The 26,343-nt window shown below is 34.9% G+C and overlaps 1 protein-coding gene and 1 pseudogene across 1 annotated transcript in view; one reads left to right on the top strand and one right to left on the bottom strand.

Annotated features, from left to right (window-relative positions):
• Positions 1 to 26,343, top strand: part of LOC123870352 (Kv channel-interacting protein 4-like) — a 283,490-nt gene that overhangs the window by 78,955 nt on the left and 178,192 nt on the right. The window contains exon 2 of the mRNA XM_045913613.1: positions 24,385 to 24,424. Within this exon, the coding sequence (XP_045769569.1) occupies positions 24,385 to 24,424 (40 nt within the window). The remainder of the gene's footprint in view (positions 1 to 24,384; positions 24,425 to 26,343) is intronic.
• Positions 18,442 to 19,825, bottom strand: LOC123870351 (annotated as a pseudogene).

The raw sequence follows: 26,343 nt of genomic DNA on the forward strand, positions 1-26,343 counted from the left end.
CAACTTTGTCACGCAAACTTTGAAATTCATCAAACTGAGTTAAACTTAATGCATGAGATTTGCATAATTTATTTCGAAAATTAAAAACTTGGATTACTTTATAAAATAAATTTTACTAAAGAGCTTATTCTGGAGCTTCAGTAACTTTCACAGACGAACTTTTTAATTAACTGAGATAAAAGTATTCTGCGTTTTTTCATAAAAGGTCAGTTGACAGATATCTACAGCTACAAGTGATACGTACAGAAAGCTTCGTTTTATAAATAGCTACCTATGATTTCTTTACCTTTTACCTATTACTGTTTATCTGCTTTTTCTCAGAATAGCACTAAGCTAAGTCAAAATTTGCATTTGTCTGTGCATTCGCTTTGAAAGCTATTTTTACCTACCCATTAGAAACCGAGGCGAATAAGCTAATTTTAAAGGAAAATAACTTTTGTATACTATATAAAATGACAAAATGACATTGGCAGTCAAGTCAAGAATGGATTGCATGGATGTAAAACAGGTGATATGGATAGAGAGACAGTTTAAGGCAGCGTCTACACTAAGAGTCATTTCCAACGTTGCATCTAGTGGAAACAAAGTTTTATACTCATTGATGTAGGATAGTAGGAATAATGCGTAAAAAATTAGTTCTCACGCGCCATTTTAACTTTATGTGTCAAATATCATGTCAAAAGCGCGATTTGTAGTCCTTATTTTAAAGGAGAACCGTACGTGTGACATGACAGTTGATCCATAGAGTTAAAATGGCGTGTGAGAAGTCATTGTGTATGGACTATAATTCATATCACTGTTTATACTCGAACCGGCCAAGTGCGAGTTGGACTCGCGCACTAAGGGTTCCATACTCAGGTATTTTTTTCGACATTTTGCATGATAAATCAAAAACTCTTGTGCATAAAAATAAATAAAAATCTGTTTTAGAATGTACAGGTGAAATCCTTTCATATGATACCCCACTTGGTATAGTTATCTTACTTTGAAAATTTCAACACATTTTTTTTTTTACAGACAGACAACAAAATGATCCTATAAGGGTTCCGTTTTTCCTTTTGAGGTACAGAACCTTAAAAATAGTGTTTCACATTCCTTACAATTTGACGTGGAACATCTCTTGAATAATTTTGTTTTGTATTTACTGCCGTATTCATACGTTATTTATTTTTCACATGCTGTCACGTTTTCCAGTTCTTTCATTTTATTATTGCCACGGCAGCTTTGAAACTCAGTGTAGCAAGTAATATTCACATGATGTTTATTTTAATACTATATCCATACTAATATTATAAATATGAAACATGTCTGTCGGTATATTGATGAAATTCGGTATAGAGTTAGCTTACATGCCAAGAACAGACATAGGCTCGAATTTTTGGCTTGGATAGTAATCAAAGACTTCGCACAGTATTTTAATAACCTAAATCAACGTATACAAAGTCACAGAGGTCATCTATTTCGTAAAATGATAGCTTGCATTCTGTAGATAAAAACATAGACTACTTTTTACTAGGTCCCGAAGAATCCATGATTTTTAAATAACCCATATCCACGCGGATGAAGTCGCGGGCATCACGTAGTATTTGAATAGAAGTAGAAACTGACTAACTGATATATCAACGTTCCTACAGCTCTAGTCGCTAAGTCTTACTTATGCATTTAGGTAGACCCCTGTCAAGAAACGATTTTGAGAAAGTTTTACAAGATAAATAGCCCCCGACCCAAAAAGAGGGGTTATAAATGTGACATGTGTATCTGTGTATCTGTCTGTGGCATCGTAGCTCCTAAACGGATGAACCGATTTTAATTTAGTTTTTTTTGGCTTGATCGAGAGTGTTCTTAGCTATAATCCAAGAAAAACGGTTCAGCCGTTTGAAAGTTATCAGCTCTTTTCTAGTTACTGTAACCTTCACTTGTCGGGTGTGTTATAAATTTTCTGTGATTGATAGAGATACTGTTTCGTTTGAATTTTGTTTACTAAAATATTCACACTTGGAATAGTGTACGAGTAGTAAGTATTCATACTTTATCACTTTTCTCCTAAATTGCTTTCCATATCTGTATAATTTTTCTTGCAAAATAAAACTATGGAGCTTGAGTGCTGCTTCACTTATCGTGTTTATTTTAATATTATGCAATGTGTAATACAATAAACTCTCTTGAGAATATTGCCACGTAGCACGAGTTAAATGCATAAGTTTCTTTTTAAGTTTTATACGTGAATAACATAAAAATGTGAATTTTTCAACTTTCAGGTTTTGTTGTTATTATTGACGACTGTTATTTTTAACCCCCGACCCAAAAAGAGGGGTGTTATAAGTTTGACGTGTGTATCTGTGTGTCTGTGTATCTGTGTGTCTGTGTATCTGTGTGTCTGTGTATCTGTGTATCTGTGTATCTGTCTGTGGCATCGTAGCGCCTAAACGAATGAACCGATTTTAATTTAGTATTTTTTGTTTGAAAGGTGGCTTGATCGAGAGTGTTCTTAGCTATGATCTAAAAAAATTGGTTAAGCCGTTTAAGAGTTATCAGCTCTTTTATAGTTTTCTTGTAGAAAAGAAGGTTAGATAACCGTTAGGTTCATAATATTATGTCAATAGACAAATGTCAAGCTGTCAAGATGGACGTTGCCTAAATACATAATTATTTATTTGAAAATGATGTTTTGGAAAACTCAAATACTTTGGATCGTCGGGGGTGTTATAAATTTTTAATTTACACTTGTTATTCAAGTATTGATAACTAGATAATGTCTACGACTTCATCCGCGTGGATTTATGTTTTTAAAAGTCCCGTGGGAACTCTTTGCTTTTCTGGGATTAAAAACTTGCTTATGTGACTTTCCAGGTTTTAATTATATGCAACAAAATCTTTAGCGACGTGACTAAAGCAAACCAACAAACAAACACACTTTCACGTCACCGGGACTTATTATTTAACTGCTTTTCGATATAAAAACATATGAAAAGTCGAGGTCTCTTTCAATAAACTTGGCTGTAAATTACACATACAACCAGTATATTATATTCGTAAATTATAATACATATAGGTATGCGATATTGTACTGCAGGGTACACTCTGTGCCAATTAGCCCTTAATAAACGTACTCGTATTTACGAATCAGTTGGCAATTTGTGACCGGCTTGTGTTCAGGCTCGATGTTGATAACATGCACTAATAGTGGCGTAGTGTACTACACGTTACGGGAGCGAGCGGTCCAATTATGTGAACATATGGCTTGGATTAATTATAATAAACATAAACTGGTGTCGACAACCTTTATTATGTTACCTGTTTACCTATTTATTTTGTACTAGATACGATGACCGCAATAAAAATGTATTTATAGTCTATACCAATCACTGATTACTATAGCTATAGCTTAGTATAATAGCCAAAAACAAAGATGACTGATGTCGGTGTGGATAATGAAAATGGATGCTTTTTTCGTGGCTAAATAGCAATTTTTACGTAAAAGTTCTAAATAAATAATAGAAAGCTCACCAAAAAAAATTCATGTAAATTTGGTTGCCAAGACTCAGACGTTCATAATGCTTTCACTTTTGAAAAGTTATGAGATCTTTTGTAGAGCCAAGCCACCAGCTGAGCTTCGATTTGTATTGCCCGTGAACCTATCCTAAGTCCAAAGTATTCTATTAAGTGCTTTTGACTGTATCACATTTTATAACAATAAATAACAAATAACTAAAATTACAAGCTCTGATTCTACAAATCCTACATCTTGGTAAAAAAAGCGTAGCTGATACTTGTAGCATACAAAAATGAGATACAATCTTCGATTTATATATAATGGTTCAAATTTTATTTTATCGATTGAACTCGTACTGAATTCAAAAGAGAAAATGAGATTGGTTTTCCTTTTGCAAGCGTATGGTTTTAGGAATTCGCACGCCAATCGCAAGCTTCGCAAGGATCTGTGTCAAGGGACCTCAGGAACGCTCGAGACGTCAAGGGACGTGGCGTCAAGTCGCCAATTATGACTCATGCTACGTTTGCTTTGGTTGGCACGAACTGGGTTTCCAAAATGGGGTAACTAAACCACATGCACACTTAACACAGAATTACGGGTCAAAAGCATCCAAGAAACGTGTCAGTTGCAGAAAAAAAAACAGTGTTTATGTAAAACCATGTACTTCTAGTGACTAGGTAGTACGGAGTAATATCTATTGAAGTGTAGAGTAGAAAGATTTATTGCACTGTAAGCCCTTGTATTTTTTTATTACGAGGCATATAGCATTAGGCTGAGCTGGAATCTTTTTTCAGGTTATGCCACATACGACAATGAATGTTATTCTAGCCCTTTTATTACTCTGAGCATGTACTATGAGTTACTTAAATTATAATCCAGTTTTTTACAGTAATATTATACTAACAATAAGCTCAACATACTGATAACTTGAGTTAGTCATAGATATATTATGTATTTAAGAGGGCTCTCTCCGTCACTCGTTTCATACATTCGTAGTTCCAATTTCATTTGAATATTAAGCAACCAAAGTCCATGAAATTTTGCAGACATATTCTAGAAACTAATATCTATGTCTGTGCTTTTCCAGATTTCTGTTAAAATATTTGTTTTAAAAGTTATGCGGTCTTAAAAATTTACATACAAATCTTTGAGCCCCTGTAATTTTAATACTACATATTTTTAGAAAAATCTGAAACACCACAGACACAGATATTAGTTTCTAGAATATGTCTGCAAAATTTCATGGACTTTGGTTGCTTAATATTCAAATGAAATTGGAACTACGATTGTATGAAGCGAGTGACGGAGAGAGCCCTGTTAAAGCTCATGCGCTATGTTACTTCTCGCAACACGTATTTAGGTATACAGCTACGTAGTACGTACTTCTAAAGTAAGTAACTTTCAAAGTTCATAACAGTTAAGCCTAAATTACTTGGGAGGTAATACGCTGAGTGAATTACGTCGAAAATTCTTGTAAATCTTCCCTGTTTATTACATGCCGTCGTAGCGTGAAATATGCTATGGGTATATTGTTCGAAAAGCTAAAGTTTCACTGCGGTTTTTCATGTGTAAGTATATTAAAAACCTGTCTTTAACCACTGATAATAAATATTTTATATTACTTGTTATTCGTACTAACAAAAAAAACTAAATTAAAATCGGTTCATTCGTTTAGGCGCTACGATGCCACAGACAGATACACAGATACACAGATACACAGATACACAGATATACAGATACACAGACACACAGATACACACGTCAAACTTATAACACCCCTCTTTTTGGGTCGGGGGTTAAAAATGCTTTTCGCGTCACTCGACTCCTAACAAATGACTTGGAAATGTTAAAACTTCCAAAAAATTACTAACGTGGTGTTAGAATTTAAGCAACGAATTATCAGTAAGTACGACAACCTACCGTTTAGATTCTAAAATTCCACAACATGCCTATTAATATCACGTATACGTACCTACAATTCTCAGCTTATATTGCATGCTGTTTACCTCACATACGTGCATACAATTAGGTCGCCAGTAGGCAGCTAATTGGCAATTATGATCTCTTTAATAAAGCAATATTTACCTCCAATGCGAATGTGTTTATCTTGTTGTAATGAACTGCATCATTTTCTCTAAGTACTTGTATTACTAGATCTCTTTCTTTCCTTGTGCGTCGTAGTCTTCGTTGCTGAGTTTCCTAACCCCTTATCATTAATCACATCACGGTAGAAGTTTTTCGGGACCATCTAAATTGCCGTCGCCCATTTTTGTTCTAATCCGAAGATTTAGAATTTATTCGTCTCTGGAATGCCTTTAGCTATCCAGCTCATACGAAGTTTGTTACCTACCTGTACCTGGATTAAGTACCGACACTAAACATATTAATATTACCACCACAAGGCCTGCCCATATTAAGGCCGCAAGCCTGTTAGCTACTACGAACCCATTTATTTAAGTTAATTACTCCTGAAATGGAAATAAGTTTATTTGCCTTCCATTACCGTGCGCTTGCGCTATTAATCTATTAACTTTCATACCATTATTATTTATTAAGAACAAATGGATATTTATGATTTTTAGTTTTATGCTGACTGATGGCAACTACTGTAATATGGCAGCCTTAAAGGGCGAGCGTCAGGCGCATGTTGACTTATATTTATGTACTGGCACCATGCATTTTCATTTTTCATAGTGACGTATTGTCACATCAGCCGAGACCCACGAGTCTACCTTTAAGGTGGACTTTCAAGTCGAGCGTTTGTGGCATCGTAGGCGTCGTCAGTAATGCGACACTGTCGCTACGCTTGACTCGAAACCACACCTTTAGCCACCACTCACTGCACTGTGGTGCTAATTTTTTCAGCACCACTCGCTGCGCCTCACTCCACTTGTCTTCACTCAGCACGTTTGGTGTGCGCCGGCCCTTATTTTGCCATCCCGCGTTGTTTCACATGGATGTTTACTAGCTCTATGTATACGTATACAAGCTATAAGGAGAGCCCCGCACACAATTAGTTCGCTAGAGGCTTGCTAATTTGCAACTACGATCCTATTTAGTACAGACTAATTGTAATCTGAAATGCAAATGAGCTTGTTTTGCTACACTGGTTAGTGTTAATCATGTTTACCTAATAGCCTAGTCTTACAGATCAAGTTCAATAGAATAGATGAAAACCTTAGTTGAAGGATATTTTACATCTAACAAAAAACCTGCCAAGTGCGAGTAAGACTCGCGCACAGAGGGTCACGTACACGGGTATTTTTTCCGACATTTTTCACGACAAATCTTAAAGTATTATGCATAAAAATAAATCTGTTTAAGAATGTAGGTACAAGTAAGACCCTTTCATATAATACCCTACTTGATATAGTTATCTTACTTTGATAATTGAAAATACTAATTTTATTACATTTTAATTTTATTGTTTTGTGACGAAACCACAAATTCAAGGTTTTCGGATTTTTCCTTTACTTGTACTATAAGACCTTCCTTCCTGCCAAATTTCATGATTCTAGCTCAACGGGAAGTACCTACCCTATAAGTTTTCTTGACAGACACAACAAACAGACGGATAGAGACAGGATTTTTCATGCAAAATATCGGACAAATACCCGAGTACAGAACCCTCGGTGTTCGAGTCTGACTCGCACTTGGCCGGTTTTTTTTTTCATTTTGATGGGTATAATATTCAGCGACCTAACATTTTCAAGAGCGAACATAATATTTTCATCAATGCCAAAGTTTCCGTCTACGGAAAATATTACTACTTCTAGTAGAATAACCAAGATAAACGATGTGGTTGGTACCTAAGAGAATGTACTAATATTTCATACTCGTGGCTAACCGATGCAGAAGTGTACGAGTATTCTTCATCGGGAACGGACGGATATCGCCCAGATATAGTGTCGAGTAAATAGAAAAGCTGTCTGTGTAAGCGTTCCATTCGAATGTGAATGATAGTCAGTTAGTTAACATTCATGTAACTAACTGACTACCTGATCATGTTAACCATCGCTGGCCCACTACTGAGCACGGGTCTCCTCAATATGAGAAAGATGGAAGCCATAGTCCTCCAGGCTAGACAAATGCGAATTAGCAGACTTCACACACCTTTGAAACATCATAGAGAACTCTCAACATGCAGGTTTATTCAAGTTTAACCGCTAAGGCAACTGATATTTAATTGCCCGGATTCAAACCCAAGACCCATTGAATAGGAGGCCGAAGACATTCACTTACATAGACTTAACTACTACTTAGGAAATTAAATTTTTCCTAAATAGTAAAATCCCCAAATCGATCCATAAACCTCGAAAAAATCGGTGTACATAAAAAAAATACGAACCGAATTGAGAACAAACTCCTTTTTGGAAGTCGGTTAAAAAGTAGTTTGATTGCAAGTAAAACAAAATGTTCGAAGAAAAATACGTACCTATCGTCAATCGTAATTATTATGATTGATGATACTAAGATAATAAACTTTTATTATAATAGTTTATTAGTTGGGAAACATAGAATAGAACAGAAACATTTTTATTCAAATAATTCTTTTGAATCTTAAATTCTTTTAAATTCTTTTGAATCGTCAAATGCATCTTACCCCTAGTTCGGAATGCTAAGGATCTAAGGATCCCTTATATTTTATGAGAATATAGGTACTTGTATCTACTAGTTTGCAATACATACACTACAAAATACAACTGTGAAATGAAATACAGTGCACCGTTTAATATCAAACCACATAACTCAATTTGCATCTATTTGCCGGGATTTCTACAAATAGGTATATTGAGTTGTGGACCATAGAGATACAGACCTTTTATTATATCAAAATCGTGTCAGAATTGTGTTATAAATTACTAGCTCATGCCCACGACTTCGTTTGCGTGGATTTAGGTTTTTGAAACCCCGTGGGAAACAACTATATCCTTGCAAAAAATCACGTAGATCCGTTGCTCCGTTGCGGCGTGATTGAAGACCGGATCAATAAACAACCTGAAAGGCCGGCAACGCATCGGCGGTACCTCTGGTGTTGCAAATGTTCATGTAATCACTTAACATCGGTGACCCGCCTGCTCGTATGCTCGCTATTTTACTATAAAACAAGTGTAAATTAAAAATTTATAACCCCCCGACGATCCAAAGTATCTGAGTTTTCCAAAACATCATTTTCAAATAAATAATTATGTATTTAGGCAACGTCCATCTTGACAGCTTGACATTTGTCTATTGACATAATATTATGAACCTAACGGTTATCTAACCTTCTTTTCTACAAGAAAACTAGAAAAGAGCTGATAACTCTTAAACGGCTGAACCAATTTTTTTAGATTATAGCTAAGAACACTCTCGATCAAGCCACCTTTCAAACAAAAAAAACTAAATTAAAATCGGTTCATTCGCTTAGGCGCTACGATGCCACAGACAGATACACAGATACACAGATACACAGATACACAGATACACAGATACACAGATACACAGATACACAGACACACAGATACACAGATACACAGATACACAGTCAAACTTATAACACCCCTCTTTTTGGGTCGGGGGTTAAAAAATATTTTTACAATAATTGCAATATGGGTAGTGATCATAATCACTTAAAAATATTTAAAAAATCAACGGCCTTAGCACAAAAAAATTAAACAAGCGTTAGTAAACGCGTGTTTATTTTAAACTAGCACCCCTTGCACAACGGAAAGACTATAATTTTGCGTCCTTCGAGAAAACGAATTCCATGCGTTGTCATAGGACAGTAATATGTGGTAATATCACCGTTCTATGACAGCACGACGTGGGAATTGGTTTTCCCACGGGACGGGAAACTATTCTTTCGAAATCAGCTGATAGATTTCCCATGAAAAAAATGTCAAAGCTTCATTTTGTCAATAGTTTAAATTATGGCATCTCTCTGTACTGTCTGTTTTTGTTCCATGTCTATTTCCTGTATTTGTATTTGCCTTTATAAAATGGCGGTTAGTTTGTCGATATCGTAGACCCACGTGGTCCTTTTATATTCATAGAACAAAATAAGCCTTACTCCAATAGCCTAAGAAAATTGATCAAGTGATCAATTCAAAAAAAGAAATAGTATGCGTGAATCCTTGATATGTTATCTTATTTTTTAGATTGCGACGTAGTGGTATAGATAGCATCGCTACGACACAATAGTGACAACATAAGTGTGGATGTGGGCCGATGGTTAGCAATTTTTTTTACATTATAAAGTTGTTGTAGTAAAGAATATTGTAGTAAAGAATTACCAACGGAGCCTCTACAACATATACACAACACCTATACAACATATATACAACATAGAAATCACGGCACTCAATTTGCACAAGTTTGCGCGTAAAATTAAGTGGCGCCCACCACTGAATCGATAAAATCAGTGGCGCAAACATACTGCATTCTCTATTCACCAACCCATTTTTTTGTTATAAATTTTAGATCAAATCACTGCTTAACATAATCCAAGACTGGTGAGTCGCAGGACTCCCACTCCGGGCAGAAAATCTCAGTAGCAGATTTTCTTAACAGAGAACTGATAACTTTTTCGACCTGACCTGGGATTTGAGCCTGAGACCTCACGATCCAAGGCCGGATAAGGTGGCCACTAGATCAATGAGACAGCAATAATATTAGGTATGTAACATGAGAGCGATGGTGTTGGTCCAGGCGGGTAGATCCATCATGTTAGTACTTAAAGTTCGATACTAATAAAGTTTATGATATGTTAGTCAAACAAATTAGTTCTGTTTTAGAGACTAGCAATGTATGGAATTAATTAATTTAATGTTGATTAATTTTAGCTAATTAATACTTGATAGCTTACCTCAAAGTTTATTTGCGCGCCAATAGTTAGGTATAAACTTATTGAAATCCATCTAAATTAGGTTATGATTGAATATAATTAATGAGATATTAAATTAATTAATTCTACATTTAGATTGCAGCCGCAGTTTGATTACTCCGGAGATTGGAAACGCTCTTTCTAGCACATTAAAGATGAGTATAATCAAATATATGACTAACAACAAAGCTTGGTTAAAAGCTACTGAATCAAAGTTGACTTAATTTTATGGGGGTTTTATAAAAATTTCAAAAATAAAAAAGTTTTCACATATACACGCAATCTTCAGTGCAGTTTCAAAGTAGATGTAGTAGTAAAGTAGAATACCTATACTATGTATGTACCTATACATGAGTCTACTACCCTCTAGGTACTACTCCCTACTACTACTATCTATCGTCGTCGTATCGTAGAATACGATGACGCGATCAAAAAGGTTCCTACCATCATTGGGCGTTGGCAAGAGACCTGATGGACTGTCGCTTGTTCCTTAGTAACTGGAATGGACTCCACTGTGGGATACAACATGCGTTGACACATTAACTTTGATTTTATTTAAGTAGGTACCTACCTATTCCAGATTCATGACGACTCACATTGCTTAGAATTTGGGTGCAACTACGTCTACCAAAAATCGGTATTCAACGCCTACGCCAACATTTACAAAACACAAAAGGACTAACATTGAATGGAAGAACGAACGGAACGTCACCGGTCGAACGTTAAACAATGGTTGCCGATTTTCCTGACCGAGGTTGGCCAGCAATTTATTGTATGCTTGATAAAGTCCGCTTGCCACCTCGTTCATTCATGGAGTCATTAGATTATGTGGTTTGATTTATTTGATTCTCCAGCTCGATATGAAAGTCGATAATGACTCCTTGGTTATTAATTGAAGTTCGTTTTGAAAGGAAACTTTCGAACGATAAGAACTTTTGCAAGCAACTTTTGCGCTTGTTTCCTACGTTAATTTATTAAACAACTCTGCGAAGTTTGTAACAATATTGTACATTATCAGTTATTTAAGTAACACCTGATGCTTTACAGACTTAACTTTAAAGTATTATTAAACGTACTAATTTAATATGAACACTGAACTAATTTAATGACTATTTTAATAGCTTTTATAACTTAGACTAATATAACGCCAAGAGCAAATAGTTGCTAGTGAGTTAAAAATATAGCTCTGCTAAAACTGCTGCAGTAGTATAGTATTGTTTGACTACAAGTACACGACACTTAAGTAAGTACTATACTAACTACTACTAACTCTAGTACTACTAACTATACTAACTAGAGTAACTACTACGTCAAACAGAATCATCATCATCATCATTATCAACCGATAGACGTCCACAGCTAGACATAGGTCTCTTGTAGGGACTTTCACACCACGCTTTTGCGTGGCCTGAATCCAGCGGCTTCCTGTAACTCGCTGGATGTCATCTGCCCACCTAGTGGGGTGTCTTCAAACGCTGCCTTTCCGCAGACTTAAAACAGAATAAAGCTTTCAAACTACGAATATATAATATAAAATATAAATGTCGCTCACCCTACTTTTAAATGTCATTGTTTACACTTAGATGTAATATTATTACATCTAACAATATGAACAGTGTCATTTAAAGGTAGGGTGAGCGATATTTATAGTATATTAATATAATATATTCCGTAGTTTGAAATAAGGTTAACCCCTACATACAACGTAAAAGCAGAGTGAACTAGAGTGAGGCAACTCTCGGTTTGATACTGAATCGAAAATATGTCTAATACTAGGCTATGGTGACGTGAAATCATAGAAAAAATGGGCTATAACAGGGGTATTTGCGTCAAATACACAACTAATCAGTTGAACTAGTGAGAATGAGCGAACATATTTTGACCAACATTTGACGCCTGCCAGTGACGTCGACGACATATCTATGCGTCGACGTCTCTAGGTACGTTATGTTAGAAGTTCCCTAACTGACATGAACTATGGTAAACGTGCATGACTTGATAAGATCGTGTCGTCAATGCACAACATCAGAGTGAACAGCGTTCAAAAGACAAGGATGGCATAATCTGGAGCGGTCAACCGTAATGGCACAGTAGGGTATCTAATCGGTCTGAGTTATCGCCTAAATGGACGGTTTGCGCAACGTTCCATTGTTATAATGTAAGCTTTGTATGCATCGCTGAATGGGAATAGATTTCGACTGAATGTTGCACTGATTGGGAGTCCGTTGAAGAGGGAATCCGAAATCATTTTCGATATTACAGAACGGAGAACACGGGCATAGATGAAAATGTTTGTCATGAATTCAAATGAGATAATTTTAAAATATATTTAAACATATTAAAATAACAAAAAGTTCATAATCTATAAACGAGAATGAATTATCAATTAGCTCTACAACAATAATTTGTATATTTTTTTTACTTATTTAGAAATCTTTGTTGGACGCATATTTATACTCAGAAAAATTGTACAAGATAGTAGATACAGAAGAAACTATACAAAACGGTGCAAAGGTGGTATTTTTGCTAAAGCGATCTCTTACCTATGTATTTAGCAGTTTTGTTATGTGAACAAAAGTAGGTGTACGACTTGTGTACGACCGAAATATTGTCTCCAAAACCGCTCTTCATTTGAATGCATTTTTTTCCATCACACTAATATTATAAAGGAGAAAGTTTGTATGTGTGTGTGTGTGTGTGTGTGTGTGTGTGTGTGTGTGTGTGTGTGTGTGTGTGTATGTTTGTTACTCCTTCACGCAACAACTACTGGACGGATTGGGCTGAAATTTAGAATGGAGATAGATTATACCCTGGATTAGCACATAGGCTACTTTTTATCCCGGAAAATCAAAGAGTTCCCACGGGAATTTTAAAAAACCTACATCCACGCGAACAAAGTCGGGGGCATCAGCTAGTTTTTTCATAAATAGAAATAGACCTTTATTGATTACTTACTTGATTTTTTATAAGTACATTACAATCTTTAAAGTTCATTCAACCATCAGAATTGCAGAAAAAAAAAATAGGAATAATAATTTATCAAAGAAATTGAAAAGAACACTAACTCTAATACATAATTCTGTATTTTCATAACTCCTGTTGTTTGAATTGAACTCACGTAGTAGGTGTTTTATTTCGACAAAGACTGCTCGTAGATTACCCAGGAGGGAAGTGTTCGGTAGCTGTATTGTCACGATGAGTAATCGCATGCTTCGATGAACAAGATAATGTTTTGAGGAATCCATCTAAAGATCAAATCAAAGCTCTCTTTGAATACTTGACAATGAATAAAAATTACTTAAATGTGGAATTGGATGGTGAACAAAACGCGGCCAACTCGTAATCACTGATAAATTTCACTGGTAATATTATAAATGAGAAGTGTGTTTGTTTGTTGGTTTATCCATAAATCACGCCGCTTCCGGTGCGAAATCGTTTTTAGGGTTCCGTACCCCAAAAGGAAAAACAGAACCCTTATAGGATCACTTTGTTGTCTGTCTGTCCGTCCGTCCGTCCGTCGTGTCTGTCAAGAATAGGATACTTCCCGTTGACCTAGAATCATAAGATTTGGCAGGTAGGTCTTATAGCACAAGAAAAGGAATAAATCCGAAAACCGTGAACTTGTGGTAACATCATTATAAAAAAAAATGTGTTTCAATTTTCAAAATAACATAAGTATACCAAGTGGGATATATAAAAGGGCTTTACCTGAAGATTCTTATACAGATTTTTATTTATTTTTATGCATAAGTAATAATTTTTGATTGATCGCTCAAAATGTCGGAAAAATTACCCGAGTACGGAACCCTCGGTGCGTGAGTCTGACTCGCACTTGGCCGGTTTTTTTTTCGAGTTATGAACCCTGTCTATTGCCACTTCAGTTTCGCAATCAGTTAAGCTATGTCGGTTACGCTGGTTCTCCTACTGTACCATACTTTTACAATATAATATTATCATGGTAGGCGGTTTTGTTTTTAATCATAATAATATTAGGTATATTATAATAATCCTATGGATTTTTCGTCTGGTAACATCCAGATAAAAGTAAAGAATTCAAATAATTTTTGTTAGAATTCTTTAAATATGCGGTTCATACTCCGTAATAATTCAGTCAGAACTCAAGCCTTCATCGGTTGAAGTCCCTTGAGACACATTATCCTTGCAGCTGTAAAACTTGCATTTCTCTAGGAAGAATCCTTATAGCTTTGCGAACAAGAAAAACATTAAATTTCTTTAGTCGTTGGAAAACTTAAGTACTTTAAATTAAAGAAGTTTGTTAAAAATATTTGTCTATTCAATATAGTTGGTAATATTAATTGCTATTAATTTGGAATAAAACGAATAATCTTAGCCTTAAGTTATCTATTCAAATAAATTACCATGGCGAATACATTATCGATAATCTGTGAGTGTTTTTTTTTAACTCACATTACTTATACGAACTTAAAACAGCTGTCTATTTATAATTTAATAATATTACAAACACTGGGAAAACCACACCACACAAATATTAGTAAAGGGCTTGTTTCATAAAAACTAGCAATTTCTCACAGTTTGCGACATCTTTTTCAACTTTTGTGACGCAGTTTTTGACGCATATTGTAGCAAACGATAAAGTTCATGAGAGATAATTATATGAGTAGGTACTAACTAGGTATCTGGTATCAAGCCTTTATCACAAACGATGTTAAACTATTTTAAAATTCACAATAGAGTTAACCTCATCAGTATTCCTTGTACCAATCTATTATTATTAATGGACCTCTAGTCGCTTATAATTAACAGGCGACTAGTGACCTCATTCTGTACAGTGCCTTACTAGCTGTGTATTATAATTATAATTAGTACGCACTGGTATAGAAATGTATGCCACGGTGCGGGCAGAATCCAATTATGTAAAACAAACCAGGCTTGGGTTTTTCTAACACTGAAAAGATTGCCTGTCTCATGTTTGAAATCTACGTTGTGGGAATACGAGAGATAGCAGGGATAATATATTTTTGACTATTCCACTAATGATCTCCTTGTTATTTTTGATTAATAAAATCATTAATAATTAATTTATATAGGAGTATTTTTTTAAATAAAAATAGCGTGCAAGCGTGCAGGCGAGTCATCTGATGTTAAGTGATTAACGCCGCCCATGAACATTTGCAGCACCAGAGGAACCGCCAATTCGTTGCTGGCCTTTCAGGATATTGTTAGTTCGCCCCTTGAATAACCCCATGTTGTTATCACACTTCACACTAATATTATAAAGGGGAAAGTTCGTGTGTATGTGTGTGTGTATGTTTGTTACTCCTTCACGCAAAAACTACTGAACGGATTGGGCTGAAAAGAATGGAGATTGATTATACCCTGGATTAACACATAGGCTACTTTTTAACACGGAAAATTAAAGAGTTCCCACGGGTTTTTTAAAAACCTACATTCACGGGAACGAAGTCGCGGGCTCAGCTAGTCTGAGTATAAACAACAGTTACCTATTTAAAATTGTACTTTAATAGAGCAATAAAATATGTCTGCCCGATGGGATTTCCCGCTTTCCCCTATTAAACCCACTTAAGGTCTATCCACATTAGCAGAGTAGGTATTGAAGCGAAATTCAAAAATTTTACAGAAAAATAAAATCGAAAAAAAAATGCGCACGCAGTCTTCTTATTTTATTGTCGCTATACTATGTAAAATGTTAATATACTATGTTAATATAATATATATGTTAATATACTATGTAAAATGTTAATCAGAGAGTTTTATTAAGTAGCTGAATTAGTTCATACTGTCATTCTTTGACCCCTTCCAGACCAAGCTGAACTTATTATTTGAATTTTCCTTCATGGTTACCACAAACAAAAATAAAAAAGTACGCCGGGACTAAAATTATTCTCCCATTTTCTGAAAGCATATATGATGCAGAAAATAACTAAGTATGTCGAGAGTGTTGGTCATAATTAGGTCATGATACTCACAATTGGCATATCGTCACAACAAGTCATTCGCCCTTTGGCGCCTCGAGTGCTTCTGAAGTCCCTTGACACAGAACACTGCTGAGCACGCTGTTTGTGAAGAGCAAATATAACTTTTTTCCTCTAAAGTTGTACCATGGTTTAACCACACTTTTATGCAGATGTTACAGTCTATTAACTCTTATCCGGTCAAAACTACTTTTTACTGAAAAAAAAAAAACATTAAAAACTAGTTTCGTACTGAAAATGTTAGATAAAAGTGGTTTTAAATTTGAGTCCCCAAACTCTAGCTGTTTTTATATCTGTCCTACCCCTAAAGTGTTTTTATAAAAATACTCTAGGGGTACCTTTTTTTTTTTGTTGACGCTGGGGAATGCATTTACGCATCCCCCCCGGAAGCTAGCCAGCCAGCCGTGAGGCTGCCAGCCAGCTGAGGGAGGGTATGTGGGACTCGCTGGCCGAGCTCTAGGGGCGGCTCTAGGGGTACCTAAAACGGAAGCCTAATAAGGGGTAAGATTTCGTTGAATCGGAATGCTCCGATTTCGTTCTGGACCACTTTTGACCTAATGTTATAAATTATATTTATGAACTTAACGATGATTTTATTCTAGCGGCAAATTTTGGGCAGATTTTTATCAAAACTACTTTGAATGTTTTTTCAGTCCAGTAGTTTTTACCGAATAACAGTTTTGGCTGTAATACTGATTTCACTTTGAGTGAAAACCCCGATTAGCTCTCACGCCCTGGTTTTGCACAGCAGCCTGATCACAATCTGCCTTTTTCGTTCACGAAGAGTTCCAAAAATTGCAATCAATTTTAGGGTTCCGTACCCGAAGGGTGCTGCTTCCGCTGTCCGTCTGTCTGTCTGTCTATAGTACACAGTGGCTGTATCTCGTGAATCGTAATAGGTAGAGAGATGAAATTTTCACAGAATGTCTATTATTGTTGCCGCTATAACAGCAAATAATAAAAAAATCGAAATAGCCCCCATAAAAATAAAAAAGGGTTATTTCTTGTATGATAGTATGGATAGTCGTGTGCTAGTCTAACTCACACTGAATCGATTTTTTTATAAAACATGCGTCTCTGCTTATGTTTGAACTTTAAAATATACGATAGTTTTATACTATTTATTAATTAATTTTTATTAATTTTTATTCAAAGAAGTCATAAATTGACAAAGATATTCACTTGTTAAACAATTACTATTAGTTAAACGTGGTTCCATATGCCCGCCATGTCGAATCCAATTTATTGTCGGTATATTATAATCACCAACAAGGTGTATATTATCGCTTAGCAACAAGATTTCCTGTAGGTAATTAAAATAAGATAGGTATACATCATGGGTTTGATTCGGCGGAATATATGTTACACCAAATATGTGGCGGCCAGCTGTAGTGAGTAACTCAACCAGTACATAATCAATAATTGGTGGCATAGTAGGCATAGTAGCCGACTGTGATATTGGCAGCGTAAGAAGCGTGGCAGACAGCGAGCGACGCACCGCGATCATAACTCCTCCGCCATCACGCCGCCCTGCCGCCGCTCGGTTTCTGTCACATCGGTATACGTGATATCTTGAATCAATGAGTTCATTGTCAAATATATCATCAGTTAACCATGTTTCAGTCAAGAGTATCAGGTCATAGTCATACATAAGTATATTCATATAAAGCGTGTGGAGCTTAGTCCTTAATCCGCGACAGTTTTGATAATACACTGAAAGAACCTTATCCATTAAAACAACCTATTGTATACTAATAAAATAATAATAAAAATAATTAGACTTTCGTACTAAGTTACAAGGCAATTTTATTATTTTAATAATTTTTAGACACCAAGTGACACGCATGTTAAGAATAATTTCATGAGAACTACAATATAATTGTTTATTAAGAGTTGATCTTTTATAAGTAGCATATAATATGTAACATTTACAAATAGTATGGTTTGATTTACGGAGAATGTGATTAGAATACGTTAAATTAGCTAAATAAAAAAATAAACATATTTTTAGTAACATTATCGTACAAGGAAGGCAATACCAGCAATAAATTATAAACACAGCAGGGTAATAAGTATATTCACTAGTGACAATCGACGATCGCAGTAAGGTAGGTATGTTTTTATATTCAGGCCTACAATGCATACAAAACCAACAAGAGATAAACCTTATTACGTAGTTCTTAAGGCCTGTAATCGGATGATGAGCGAGACACAGTGCACAAAAAATACCTATGTGTTTTATTTGACTGCAACTAGGTTTCCATTCTGTCCGTGCCTCGACTTTTGAATTTAGTAAAATCTCCAGTAGATCGGATAGCAAATGATGGCGAGGTGTCATTTTCTCGGACGAGAATAGTTGCATTTTTGACCCACACGTACTTATATTTGAGCCTCTTTGCCTCCTCGCGGCACTCGCGAAAAAGTCGTTTGTTCTTGAGAGTAAGATGCTCATTCATATAGATGACTTGCGACTGACCTTGAATACCAATCTGTTCACTCCGTACTCCGCGGGCCTTGCGGAATGTACTTAGAATATTGTCACGCAGAATCCTAGTGGTGAATTTGACAATTATGTTTTTAGGCTGGCGATTGTTCTGATTATTTGCGTGTGGGACTCGATGAATCGAGATTACATCTTTGTTCGAGATTGGATATTTAATAACAGAGCCTATGGCTTCTAGGATTGACAGTAGATTTTCATTCCGTTTGTCAGGTACGTTACAAATTTCAATATTGCATTGTCTTGCTTGCTGTTCTAGGGAGTCGATTTTATATTCCAGGGAAGAAACGAGATTACCTGTTCCAAGCGCGTCCTTCTTAAATTCCTCAAGGTCACGTACCTTTTTTTCAATGTGATCGCGCTGCTCTGATTGAAATTGGGCCGATGATTGCAATTCGGTGATGTCCTTGGTTACACTGGCCAGACTACTCTTCAAGTTAGCTTGCTCGGTCCGCAGTGATTGCATTTCAAGCTGTACCTACTTCAGATAAAGCACTTTTGATATCGCCGCTGATTCTATTTAAGCTGCCGTCGATTTCTTTGCGCCATATTTGTAGCATATTTTGGAGCTCATTTGTAAAGCTACGCAGGTCAAATTCTGGATGAGTTGCCTGTCGTTCAAGGAGTTTAGATGACGCGTCCGTTTCCTCAGCAGGCGGAATAACTGAATTTCGTACCGGAGTGTTTTCACGGTTTGCTTTGTGTCGGCGAGAAACGTTGCAGCAGGAGGGACATTGCCAGGAGGCCAAGTAGTCCTTAGTTAGTGTCTTGTATTGTTGTGGGTTAATATTCAGACACTCACAGTGGTAGCCTAGTTTACAGTAATAGCATTTCATAAGCAACTGTTCTGTTAGAGGACGTCCACAACCACTACTGCACTCCATATTTCCAGTAAACAAAAAAAAAACTAGACGAGATTATGCTTTCTGTAGTTAATAAATAATTAGTATCACTATAATCACAATAACAATGGAAGTACACATGTAACTCGCGCGGTGGCGCGCGGCGGTGAACAACAACAACAACATCTTAAACTTTTCGGTTATAGCAAACTGGAAAAATATACCTGCCCTTAACCAAAACATAATCTGGCCTTGTATTTCAAAAGAAAAACCGTTGTTTACATGTTTTCGTTTGGTGTTTTGCCAATACAAACAAAGTCATAAAAAATAATAACATTTCACAAAAAAAACTTAACATTGGACAAAAACTTATCTCACTTATTTTAAAAGATATTAAAATAAGTTTTTCTTGCAATTGTTCCTAGATCATTTGGACATCTTTTTCAGTCTAGAAACATCAGTAAATTCTTATATAGTTTTAGTTAGTATCATGGCATTGTCACTTATTAATAATTTCCACACATTATAATACTTACCAAGTAACGCCTCAGCGAGCTCTATCGTCATATTACTGTCGCAGCAGCTTTGACGCGCAGCGGAGTGGAACTGCAAAAAGCTGTATTTCGACGCGAAAAATTATTTTTTATATTAATTTTTATAGAAAAAGTGTATCTATCTATTCAAATAAATAAATTGGAAGTGCCTTATATCTTAAAACTAGAAGATGCCCGCGAATTTGCCAGCTTGGGTTTAGGTTTTTGCGAATCCCGTGGGAACTCTTTGCTTTTCCTGGATAAAAATTTGCATGTGTCATTTTCTGGGATGCAAGCTACCTCTATACCAAATTTCGCATAAATTGGTTGAACGGATGGACCCTTAAGAATCCATTGGGAACTCGTTAATTTTCCGGGATAAAAAAGTAGTCTATGTCCGTCCCCGGAATTTAAGCTAACTCTGTACCAAATTTTATCAAAATTGGTTAAACTGTTGGGCCGTGAAAACCTAGCAAACAGACAGACCGACAGAAACACGTTCGTATATTTTATAAATTTTTTTTAATAACAGCCTTTTATTAACAGCGTTCACACGTTATTGAAACACAAACACTACACAAAAAGAATTCAACATTCCAAATTTTTATCTTTAGTATTTTCATCTTGTAGAGAGAAAACTCAAAAATTCATGGTTATAAGCATATACGTCCTTTTAGTTTCACAAAGCTGTATTATCAGACACGCTTTGAGATGCAACAGTGCGTAATGGCAGCCGACGAAATGGCTGTCGACGAATTGTCGGAAATTTTGGATGTATTTTTCATTATTTTCTGTTGAGCGTGTGGTAACTGGTATTGTGTTTTTATAAATTCTCGTGAAAGAGACTAAGTAAAAATACACGAAGCAAGAGCAAACAACACATGGGCATGTGTTCTTTTATTTTACTTATATTTTTATGTTTCCAACTTCTTTTTATAGGTCAATATTTATAAAATTTTACTATGAATTTCACTATAAGCTAAGCTGATAAAATATGTTCATTAATTCTAAAAATTCAACTTATAATTTTAAAAATAAAAGATTAATAATTTAAAATATTAAGAATATTATGAATCAAAAAATTATCAAAGAGAAAAGAATAAGTAGGTACTTAAATAAATTTACTTTACTTAAATAGTAAATATCAAAAATTATTTACTGGACTAGAAGTCTAAGAATGTTTTAAGAGAAATAATTCATAACCTCATATCTACGCGGAAGCTAGTCACACTATAATATTATAAAGGCGAAAGTTTGTATGTGTGTGTGTGTGTGTGTGTATGTTTGTTACTCCTTCACGCAAAAACCACTGGACGGATTCGGCTGAAATTCGGAACGGAGATAGATCCTGTATTAGCACATAGGCTACTTTTTATCCCGGAAAACCAAAGAGTTCCCACGGGATTTCGAAAAACCTAAATCCACACCGACGAAGTCGCGGGCGTCAGCTAGTCATTTATAAGTTCGCATAATATGTAAGTTAAGAGAGCTTTGAAGCCCAAAGTATGAGGTCTGCATATCTATGAGGTATAAATTCAAAGGCTACTAGCTAGGTAGTACCTAATGCGAAGTCATTTGCATTCCTGCAACCAATTAGTTCTTAATAAATGGGCTAGCCTGCCGGTTGTAAATTACATGTCGATTGGCTAATTCTAGTTGCAGAATTAGTAGGTGCTATGTTCGGTACGCGACTGGTACAATTCAATAAGGCTAATAAAGGGCTATGATTGATTGATAGCTGAGGCTTACGAGATTCAGTGGCGTGTTTCCGGTGGATTACATTCTCACATCTAATATCGGATCTACGGCTGTGAATTAGGTACGAAATGAAGCCTCACACAAATATTTCCATATCCAAACTAATATTATAAAATATATAAAGTGTGTCTGTCTGCCAGTCACCTTTTCACATGATTTTAAAAAAGAAATTGTACAGAGATAGCTTGCACTACATTTCTAAAAATTTTTATATATTCAGATACAAGTTAGAGCTTGACAGCAATCTAATAGGTGACAAGTGTAAATTAAAAATTTATAACACCCCCGACGATCCAAAGTATCTGAGTTTTCAAAACATCATTTTCAAATAAATAATTATGTATTTAGGCAACGTCCATCTTGACAGCTTGACATTTGTCAATTGACATAATATTATGAACCTAACGGTTATCTAACCTTCTTTTCTACAAGAAAAGTAGAAAAGAGCTCATAACTCTTAAACGGCTGAACCAATTTTTTTAGATTATAGCTAAGAACACTCTCGATCAAGCCACCTTTCAAACAAAAAAAACTAAATTAAAATCGGTTCATTCGTTTAGGCGCTACGATGCCACAGACAGATACACAGATACACACGTCAAACTTATAACACCCCTCTTTTTGGGTCGGGGGTTAAAAATATATACTAATGGTGAAAGTATGGAGGTTGGTTACTCCTTCACGACACAATGACTGAACCGTTTGGGCTGGAATTCAAATAAGCTTGTATCCTGATTTATCACATAAGTTACTTTTAGCCAGTAAAATCCTGCGGAGTTTAAAAAAAATATAGTTAAGTCGCGGCTGTCTAGTTAGAACAAAGAAATTTTTGGTGCTTGTCGTATAGAAACAAAGTCCTTAAAACTTACCCGTTTTATATTTACCTACTATGTTAATTAAAATGGGTGTATTCTAGGTAATTATAGTACCTAACATAGCAATAATTTCGCTGAAATTTATTTATTTTAGTTTTGAAATTCAAACAACAATTTCGTATTTTCACACAGTATTCATGAAACAGTCAAGTGGGTTTCAATTTCCATGAATGTGAATAAATAACAGTACCTACTCGATGTAGAAAATTAATACGAGTTTTAGAGGTGCAGGCGCTATTTACTCTCATAATTTTAGTTTGAATATTATACATTCGAATTATACATTCGAATCCCTGATACTTGCAACGAAATTAATAATAATATTCAAGCTAAAACAAGAAAAAACGTACCTTAATGTAAACTAAGCTAGAACTTATTTGTTTGAGAAAACGGAGGGAAAATTAAAAACCCATCCTTAACTACTTCTAACTACATTTAAAAAAGATGATAATATTGATCGCCTCACATATCAATATAGGTAATAGGTATAAAGCCTAAACTGCTAAACTTAGGTACTAGACTTGTCTAGTACCTAAGTTAAGATTTTGTGTGTACCTGTGTAGAATTTCTCTATAACATTTCCAGCTGGTGAAAACCGGGACGGGTCACGTAATCTTCATACAGTTACAACTGTGTGTAAAGGTGCGTCTTAAAGGTGTGTCAAATCTGCCAATCTTCACTTGGCTAGCGTGGTGGCCTTTGGCCTAAATCTAGCCCGTTTCTCACAGAGAAGAGATCCGTTTTGCCAGGCCCAGTACAAAATTTTATCGATAAAATAAATGAAGAGTATTCATGACCCGACAGTAGGTAGGTAAGTATAGATACATTGAGGGGTTGCCTCAACACCTCAAGTCCCTTGACCCAAATCCTTGCAACCGCTGCGGTTCTCACGTCTTAAAACTGTAATAACACTTCTAAAACTTGCAAGGAAAATAAACTTTATTTCCTCTCTTAAACTTTTCCACGTTTAATAGATACATACATAAATACATACATACCTACTCTAAGCACACACACATAAAATGTGCTTTGTTAAATACGTACAAAACTTAACAAACACAAAACAGTGAAAGACATACAGAAAATATAAGGTAACTCGAAATTAATATTCACAACTTTTCCTAAATTCTTTCAACGGAACGGAAACTGTAGCTGCAGGCAATGAAAAGCGTACTTTATTTAGATTACTTCATTATTCACGAAATTGTGAAAAGAATCCAAGAATCTGTTACAAAGTTTAAGTGTTTTGTCAATCCCATTCAAAATTCCTTTTCGCAGGAGTTTTTTTCCACAATAACCGCAAGGTGAACTTCTTATAATATTTTTTTATTATTTCCTCCCTCAGATCAGTTACGGAATGGAAATGATTCTGAATCATTTCCTTGATTATTTTCTTTGACTAAAAAGATACACGTAGATATTATTTTTATATAAACAGGAGTTAATGATAAATAATTAATTATTTTATCACTTACAATTAAGTCAATAAATTCTTAGAGACTTATATATTGCTTTACTAATATTCATATTTTTCTTTTTTCAGGTGTGCACAGTTAATCAAATGAGCTTCAAATACCTTGAATGTAAGTAAAAATTCATTGATCTATGTATGGACTTACCTGATTTACATTTTGGAAAAAGTTTATCGACTTACAAAGTGAAATAAAAATATGAGGACAAATGCGTGATATGCTAAACTACTCGTACCTAGAGGTTTACCGGCAAAAATCCAGGTTATATGTGAGCAAAAATCGATATAATATCTGCCAATCTTTTTTGTTTTTATTACCTATATTATAATCTTATTTTTAGAAATCTCAAAACTTTTATTTTTATTCACTCACGCACGCAAGTTTGTCAACTTTACCAAACTCGAAGTAAACATTCGAGCACTAGTGATTGATTGCTCTTATTTTGAGACACATAAGTATCTAGTTTCAAAGCTTTGGATGATACGAGGATAGCATACGTGTATACGAGTTCATAAATATTTTATATCAAAAGAGAGGACTGGATATTCATACTACAAATATTTATGTGTGACACATTACCCAAAAAATAGTTTCAGTTCAGTAAAAAATACGTTTACCCGATTTCTAATAATATATTTTATATAATTTACATTTAAACATCATAAACTGAAAACTGCATTTCATTAATACTATTTTATAATTACAACTATCATTAAATTTTAATTATAACCAAATTAAATTAAGTCTAAAACCTCATCGATTGCGCACCGTCGCGCATCGTGAGACATTCTTTTCAAAAAATTAGGATAAGATATTTTACAAATATCTGAAAATTTATTATCTAGTAGTTTACATAAGTTACCTCTTACGCTTAATTTTCTCTATAAAAACCTGACGCTAAAGCAGGTACGATATAATGTTAACCTCACGCGCTTACTTCTTTTCACTAAATATGCTTACCCTGACTGTGAAACAGTAAATTTTTTGATCCTCATTCATCTTCATAAATCTAATAGCTCTTTGTTTTTGTTTCATTCGCGGTCGCGTGTTACGGCCGGTGTATAGCTTGTCACAACTTTCATCACAGAGTAGGTTTTATATACTTTCATCTAACAAACGTAAACATAGTGACAAGTTGCCCATTATTTATTTGGACGAACACAAAAAAATAAAAAGAGATTTTTCTTATAATTTGTTTTGACCACAGAATTCTAAAGTAGAGCCTTATAATTAAGATCTCTGTGTTCTACGGGTGAGTAGGTAGAAACTCGAAATTTTTATCCACTTTTGAACTATTTTATTTACTCGTGACTAACTTGATGTTACATTCTACATTTTAATTTTTTTTAAAAACAATAAATTTATTGAGCAAAACATAAACACATAAACACATAAACACACAAATTTAAACACTGTTGAACAATGTAATAAGACTAGGTTATTGTACAATTTGGTACTTAATGATGACAAAGTAGTTATAACCATAAATCAGCATAAATAGTGCAAGTTGTCTCCTACCTAAAATAGATAGAATTTAGATAGAATTTAATGCTTATATTCACCTTATTTTATTGTGTGCGTTTGAGGACAATCATACTTAAGAAAGCAATGATGAGGTGTAGGATGGAGCGCCCTTATCTGTATCTGTAATGTGAACATTTATGTCTTTTTATCAACATGCCAATTGCCAACTATTATGAATGTCCGACTGCTTCGATAAGGTATTGGTAATAAGATCAAAAAACAATAATAATTCCTACGAAGAAAATGTTATATTAACGACTCTACCTTCCTTTAATCATTCAATGTTTATCCAAGATTAATTTGCCATAGTTCATGCTACATCTTTCACGTCATATTAATTTTCAAAGTAAAGTAAAGAAAATAAACATCATTAACTTTAGAAACGAATCCCAAATAAATTACCCTGGAGATCAGAACAAAATATAGAACCTCAACATTAAACATATTATTATACTTAAATCGCATATTTGTCTAGGGTTTTGTAGAGGTTGAATTGAACGTGAAAT

Source organism: Maniola jurtina, chromosome 12 (assembly GCF_905333055.1).
Source record: "Maniola jurtina chromosome 12, ilManJurt1.1, whole genome shotgun sequence".
NCBI lineage: Eukaryota > Metazoa > Arthropoda > Insecta > Lepidoptera > Nymphalidae > Maniola > Maniola jurtina.